An 8,007-nucleotide genomic window follows, 5' to 3' on the forward strand; every position below is an offset into this window, starting at 1 on the left:
TCTCCTGCCTCAGCCTCCCAAGTAGCTGGGACTACAGGCGCCCGCCACCTACACCCGGCTAATTTTTTTGTATTTTTAGTAGAGACAGGGTTTCACTGTGTTAGCCAGGATGGTCTCGATCTCCTGACCTCGTGATCCGCCCGTCTCGGCCTCCCAAAGTGCTGGGATTACAGGCGTGAGCCACCGCGCCCGGCCAGGAGAATCATTTGAACCCAGGAGGCGGAGGTTGCAGTGAGCCAAGGTCGCGCCATTGCACTCCAGCCTGGGTGACTAGAACAAAACTCCATCTCAAAAAAAAAAAAAAAAAAAACATGACTACCTGATGAAATCTCTGTACAAACCCCTAAATCATGGGGCTTAGGGAGCTTCCATGTTGGGGAACATATTGCGGTACTGAAAATATGGATACAACTGGAGAAGGTATGGAAGCTCCGTGCCACCACCCTCACACCATGACCTATGCATCTCTTCCATTTAGTTCTTCCTGAATTGTACTCTTTATAACAGACCAACCCCTGGTATTGGTCCATAGCCTCTTAGGAACTGGGCTACACAGCCAGAGGTGAGTTGTGGGTGAGCAAAGCTTCATCTATATTTGCAGCCACTCCCCACTGCTTATATTACCACCTGAGCTCCGCCTCCTGTGAGATCAGCAGCAGCATTAGATTCTCGCAGAAGCACGAACCCTATTGTGAAATGCATATGCCAGGGATCTAGGTTGTGTGCTCCTTATGAGAATCCAATGCCTGATGATTTGTCACCGTCTCCTATAACTCCCAGATGGAACCATCTAGTTGCAGGAAAACAAGCTCAGGTCTCCCACTGATTCTACATCATGGTGAATTGTATAATTATTTCATTATATATTACAATGTAATAATAACAGAAGTAAAGTGCACAATAAGTGTAATGTGCTTGAATCATCCCGAAACTATCTCCCACTACCTAGTCCATGGAAAAACTGTCTTCCACAAAACTGACCCCTGGTGCCAAAAAGGTTGGGGGCTGCTGCTTTATAATATATGAGTAATAGTAAAAAAAAAAAAAGTGCTTTTATGAATTCTGTGAGTGATTTTAGGGAGTTATGGAAGCTGAGGAGGAGGCTGTGGTAACGGCTACCTGACTTTGTAGCCAAGTTGGTCAGAAATGTGGAATGTAGGTAACCTGGAGACCCAATGCTTGTGACTGGCTTCTGAAATGAGGACAGTCTTGTGGGACTGAGCCCTTAAACCTGTGGAGTCTGACGCTAACTCCAGGTAGTTGGTGTGAGAACTGAATTGTAGGACACTCAGTTGGTGTCAGAATCAACTGGTGTCAGGAGGAAAAAAATCCTATCAAGGAGGTATCTTCCTGCTGGAGATATACTCAAGCAGGAAGAGATCAGCTGACTGCTGGCAAAGCTGATGTAGGAACTCATGCATTGGAAAGCGGATTGGCCCAGATGAACTCTAAGGCAGGAAAGAATGGTCCATTCTGATGGATGCCAATCTGCAAACTGTTTACTAGCCCATGACAAGGTATACAAGAAACCTTTATAGTGTTCTGACATGCCTGTGGCATCAAAGTACATGCTCAGTGGATTCATTTCATGAAACAGTCCAGACCAGTCTGGATGATATCCAATTCCTTGATGAGTTGCATAAGGTAGGACCACATATTTAATTTCCTGCAACTGACCGGAAATTAAAAAGACAGTCTGAGAAGCACTGCTCAGAGGCTCAGCCTCATTGGCTGTCGCTGGTAAGGGCTTTCTGACGACCCCATCTTAACTAGGGCTCCTCCAATTTCTTTGCACCATGGTCCTCACAGCAGTTACAAAAATTTGCAATCCTTCTATGTGTTTCTATTGGTTACTGATGGCTCTCCCTGCCACCTGCAGGTCCCTAGGAGCAGGGACCTCAGCAGGCTTATTCAATCCTGCATCCAGGGCTCAGCCTGTCTGGCACTAGGAAATGACCCTATGAATGCCAGTTGAATGAATGTTTTGTCATATTATATGAAAAGCACTCCCGATATAACTTATTTTTGGTAATGGCAGGCTAGATTATTCAGATCTACCCCTCCCACTGAAAAAACTAAAAGTACTAGAAGAATATTAAAATCATCTCCTTGAAAGCACTGGAGGCCAGGCGCAGCAGCTCATGCCTGTAATCACAGCACGTTGGCAGGCCAAGACTGGTAGATCATGAGGTCAGGAGTTCGAGACCAGCCTAGCCAACATGATAGAGAAATCCCGTCTCTACTAAAAATACAAAAATAAGCCAGGCATGGTGGCACGCACCTGTAATCCCAGCTACTCAGGAGGCTGAGGCAGAAGAATTGCTTGAATCCAGGAGGCGGAGGTTGCAGTGAGCTGAGATAGTGTCACTGCATTCCAGCCTGGGTGACAGAGCAAGATTCTGTCTTGGGGGGTAAAAAAAAGCACTGGAGTGCTTACCAAATAGTAAGAATTGCCAACTAAAACTGAAAGGCAAGTGGGAACCTAGAGAGGTAAATGTATCATGAAAGTCTTTTTTGGCTTGAGGATGTTTGTCAATCCCAGCAAAATTGAATTTGGGTTTTGGTGACCTCGTGGGGGACAAAGACTCAAATCCCAAAACCCACTGGGGTAGGCAAGTCCAATAGGAGCCCAGCCCCACATTACGCTAGGATCCCAAAGGGCTACACACTCAAGGAAGAGGGAATCAGAAGAAACACCTCTACCACCAAAAACTACAAGGAAGTTGTGACAGCACCGAGCAGAGCTGAGCCGGGGAGCAGCTCTGAGGTGTGGTGGCCACACGCCAGCTTTCACATGTATCTGCAGCTGTAATAGAGCTGAGCGGGGGAGCGTCTCTGAGGTGTGGTAATCTGCAGCACTTGGGTAGTTTAAAAGGTCTCAAGCTGGGTATTTGGTTTAAAGTTATCTGGTAAAAGCAAACATAAGTCCTCCCTACCAAAAAGCAACTCATCTTAGGCCTCATATTATTCCAAAAAAGTAATATTCAGGAATAACAAACAGTACACAATCAGGCAGCCTAGCACACAGAGAAGCACATGACATGAGGAGCACAGGCCAGAGGAAAACAATTAAAAAACAGCCACAAAAACTTCACATATTGGAATTCTCAGTCGCAGATGATAAAACCATTACACTACGTTTAAAGAAATGAAAGACAAATTTGACATTATCTCAAGGGAACAGTAAACTATAAAAAGTGACCAAGCAACCTCGGATTAGGCAACGGTTTCTCGGACATAACAACAAAAGTGCAAGCAATGAAAGAAAAAAAACAGACAAACTAGACATGATCTAATCTTAAAGCTTCTGTGCTTCAAAGGACACAACCAAGAAAGTGGAAAGATAAAAACACAGAATGGAAGAAAATTTTTACAAATCACGTATCTGATAAGCGTCTAATTATCCAGACTATATAAAAAACTCTTACAATTGAATAATAAAAGCGCAAATAACCCCAAAACAAAATTTGCAATTTGTTTGTTCATAGGTTTGAGAATTTTTAAGCAACTACATATAGCGAGTCCTTTACTGCACTAACAGCTTTAACTAATTCAGAGCAAGCCAGCTGTTTTTTTCCCTTTGGAAGTCAAAGGGAAATAGCCCGTAAGGTCTTTTATCAGGCTAGGAAGTACCGTTGGCCAGAAACTTTTAACTGAAGACCATCAATCCAAAACAGCCAAGGTGCTCCAATGGAGCATCATGCTCAGTAGTTCTGGTGGAAATAAAACCTAAAAATGTATTTGATCCTTGATATTGTATTTCCAGAGAAGCCGTCTGAGATAGGACTGTGTTTTGAACACAACAGACTGCAATGATTTGTGAAATCAGTAACTCCCTAAATTGTTCCCAAGATGTTGACTGAACTGCCCAAGGCCACACTGCTGGTGAGTTGTAGGGCCATGATTCGAACCCTGGGAAGACTGACTCTTAAGCCACTCCTGATCATGGCCCAAGCACAGGTCATTTCTAACCCCTGACTGGGTCCCAGAACCTATCCTCTGGTGTACAGCAGGGCCAGCTGAGCAGTGTTTGACTGCCAAGTGTATGGTGATTACAGGATCACATGAAGGCCCCACTGATGTCTTTCCTGGGAGGTGTGTATTTCCTCCAGATATTGGACGTGGAGGGGCCGGAGCTGTGCTTACATAGGGTGGCAAAGTCCAGTTTGGTTTGTCCATTTCAGGATGGGCTGAAGTTCTGCAAAATTTTGGTAACAGAAAGATGTCTCAAGGTATACAGCCTCCATAGGCTCTCAAAGTAGAAACTCAGCATGGTGACTGCTAGCTTTCCAAGCACTGGAGAGCAAGAACTCAATGCCTCTGTGCCTGGCTTAGCTCCTGAGAACCCTTGGCTGCCTCAGCTTGTGATGGTGAGGCTATCTAGTCCCAGGGGCCAGGCCATTTGGGGAGGGCTGTTTCTAAGGTTCAGAAGCAAAATTTTCCATGAGTTCCTTCTTCTATGTGGGTCACCCGACATCATTCTGGACAAGAAGTATGTGGGTACCTATTCAGGGGTATTCAGCCCCAACTTGGCTAACATGTCAATGGCAAGGGTCAGGTGAATGTATATGGCTAAGGCCAAGGGTGAAAATGAGCAATCACTTCCCAAATGTTGTGGGCTTTCAAGTTAAATTCGTAGCTCTTCACCAAGAATTTGCATTAGGAGGTGGTCAGGAGAAAACTGGCAATGTGGCAGTGATGACAATAACAATAACCATCAATAGCATCATAACTAGCACTTCTGATTGCATACTATGTGCCAGGCATAGTGCTAGGAGTTTTACAAGCATAGCGCACTGAATTCTTGCAATAATCTTGAGACAGTTTCTAATTTACAGATGAAAAAAACTGAGGCTTAGGGAGGCTGGGGTCCTTGCCCAGGGTCAGGGTCGGGGAGCTAGAGCTATGATGAGCTACTGTGCAAAAAGGCAGCAGAGAAGAAAAGGCTGGAGAGTTTTGCCATACTCTGCAGTTTAAATGGTAGACCCCGTGGGATAGAGACGGTAGTGGCAGTTTCAAAGAAAAAAAAAAAAAAAAGCAAGGAGAGTGTCTGTGGCCTGCAGCAAGGAAGACCGAGAACCCAGAAAGTGGGTGTGGCCCAAGGAATGGTAGGCAGTACCAGCCTCTTTTCCTGATGACATTTTGTCATTGCAGTAATTTTTGGCATCTCCCTCCTGGATCCTGGCACTGCTCAGAGGGCCATGCCAAGCTGATCAGCCTGGCAGAGGAAGTACTGGGACTCGGGGCCATTCACAGAGGGTGGTAGAATTGTCTCTGGCCCCACTGCTGGCAGAACAACTTCCTGTGTCTACCTGGTTTTAACACAGATCTTTTAAAGGGTATGTGTCACCCTATGAATAGCACCTTCCATGCCAGAATACTGACATTTCCCTTCCATTGGCTTCAAGCACAGCTCTGAAAAGCTCTATTTACCTCCTCCAGAACTCTTTCACTGCTATCATGTGCTTGGTGGCATTACAGGAAGTGGGGAGGCTTCCTTACCTCATCTGAAGAGCCATTTTCCACTCTGAATCTTCCAGCCCTTTGGATGGCTCCATCAGCATCACTGGAAATAAGCTAGGGGGGAAAAAGCATTCAATTAGGTAGTATTTACAATGTCTATTTGTATGTAGCTATCCTATAAGTAAGCCACATCTAAGGACACAGGCTGGAGTGCCCAGCCTAGAAGCTAACAGTTTTTTTAAAGCTCTATCAGCCAGGTACTCATACAGTTGGCTCCCACTGTCCTTGGGAACCCCAGAGTAACAATGGCTAAACTGCAAGAATGGCAAACAAGAGCATCACATTTAAATTTGAACACATTCCAATACTGATGCTCCCAGCAAAAACAATCTTAATACACACCACATGTGGACAAGTGGCAGTTCACAGATGGCAAGACCGAAAGCCAGCTCTCAAGTTCAGCCGCCTTCACAGGAAAGCCTGAAGAACAATTAGTGGCTGGCAAGAACTCAAGGCTCTACTACCACCAGAGAAAGCGCCTGTGCTTCATTCAGTTTTAAACAGTTTCCAAAAGGCCAATTAGTCCCTCCTCAGGCAGACAGACTGTGTTTTAGCTCTGGCAAGGTGATGCTTGCAAATAGACAGCCTCCAAGGGGCCTGATATTCGAAAGAGGTGAGTGAACAGACCGGGGCTTGGCACTTGAGTCCTAAAATTCCTGACTCAAGATTTAACTTATTTTCTCCTTCTAGATTTTCTCAGTAGTGACTCGGGAAAACAACACATCTTTTTTTAGCCTTTAAATCTACCCACAATTTGCAACAAAGATCTGCCAACAGCAGACTCACCAGAACGCACCTGCCCTGAGGGGCACTTCTCACCTCTCTAACTCAGGGCTTGCTCAGCAAAACAGAAATGTTATTTCTCAGGAAAGATGGTTACCTCATATTTTCACTAGTGCTTAAGAGATATGATGGTATAAAATTAATAGAAAATTTTAGGGAAAACTCCAATGAATTTTCTCAAGGAAAATTATTTAAAAGAGATTGATAAATTTTCCTATGATAAATATAAAACAGTATCTGGTATTTGTTGAAGGCCATGCATTCTTTCGCTCTTAATATGTATTATCTCATTTAATTCTCATAACAACACAAGGTAGGCATTATTATTATTCTCATTTATGAACGAGGAAACTGAGGCAAAGAAGGGTAAAACAACGGGCTACAGTCACTTAACTAGTTAGTATGGGTAGAACTGGGATGTGAACAGAGGCAGCCAGACTCCAGAAGCCCATTGTCCTCATCTAACCACCACCCTCCCTAACCATCCTCCAGAAAATGTCCGTGATTAGGTTTAGTTTTTATATCTCCTCTTTCTCCTGCAAAATAATTTCTAAAAGCAAATGTTTGGATGACATCAGATCATTACACTATCGCTAAACTGAGGATGAACCCAAGAGGCTGTGTAGTCATGAATTTCACTTTGTCCAAACAGAGGTCTAGCCTTTGCCCTCAAATTCTGGGAGGTGATCTCTAAGACCTGGGAATGACCTGCGTTAGTGTCTGATTACTTAGGGGCTCTGAGTTACACTGATTTATAGTGAGGGCTTTGGGTCACACAGTATCAGCTCTACCTCCAGAGGGGCTGAAGGCTCAGGTCGGCCATGTGGGTGGTCAGCCACATCTACGGGATCAAGCCCTGCTAAAAACTCTGCATACCACAACTCAGGTGAGCTTCTTTGATGAGCAACATTCCACTTCGTGCTGATGTTGTCACACATCATTGCCAGAAGGAGTTAATGCTGTCTACAACTCCATCAGGGGTGGACAACGGGAAGCTCTGCCACGGAACTCTTCCGAACTCTGTCCCATGCATCTCTTCCCTTGGCTGATTTTAATGTGTATCCTTTTGTTGCAATAAACCATAAATGAGCTTAACAGCTTTTAGTGAATTCTGTGAGTCCTTCTAGCAAACTATCAAACCTGAGAGTGGTCTTGGGGACTCCTGAACGCTGCAGTAGTTGGTGTCAGAAGTGAGAGTAATCTGGTGGACTGTTTCTAACTTTACAGAGGCCAATTTTAAAGTACAGGCCGGGCGCGGTGGCTCAAGCCTGTAATCCCAGCACTTTGGGAGGCCGAGACGGGCGGATCATGAGATCAGGAGATCGAGACCATCCTGGCTAATACGGTGAAACCCCGTCTCTACTAAAAAATACAAAAAACTAGCCGGGCGACGAGGCGGGCGCCTGTAGTCCCAGCTACTTGGGAGGCTGAGACAGGAGAATGGCGTGAACCCGGGAGGCGGAGCTTGCAGTGAGCTGAGAGCCGGCATTGCACTCCAGCCTGGGTGGCAGAGCAAGACTCCGTCTCAAAAAAAAACCAAAACAAAACAAACAAACAAACAAAAAAAACAAATGACAAATAATTGAAAACAAGAACGAATACTCAAGTAGATTTGTCACAGGATTTTTATAAAAAGATGGTACCAGGTAATACATCTTTAAAGAGTATAGGCTGCTCTGCCAACAGAGTAACCATTTTTTA

At 44.8% G+C, this 8,007-nt stretch overlaps 1 protein-coding gene across 6 annotated transcripts in view; it reads right to left on the reverse strand.

Annotated features, from left to right (window-relative positions):
• GARNL3 (GTPase activating Rap/RanGAP domain like 3) overlaps positions 1-8,007 on the reverse strand; it is a 176,092-nt gene that overhangs the window by 101,790 nt on the left and 66,295 nt on the right. For all 6 annotated transcript variants that reach the window (XM_017892904.1, XM_017892907.1, XM_017892905.1 and 3 more), the window contains one exon: positions 5,503-5,577. In XM_017892904.1, the coding sequence (XP_017748393.1) occupies positions 5,503-5,577 (75 nt within the window). The remainder of the gene's footprint in view (positions 1-5,502; positions 5,578-8,007) is intronic.

This window comes from Rhinopithecus bieti, unplaced genomic scaffold (genome assembly GCF_001698545.2).
Source record: "Rhinopithecus bieti isolate Rb0 unplaced genomic scaffold, ASM169854v2 scaffold_22745, whole genome shotgun sequence".
NCBI classification, from domain to species: Eukaryota; Metazoa; Chordata; class Mammalia; order Primates; family Cercopithecidae; genus Rhinopithecus; species Rhinopithecus bieti.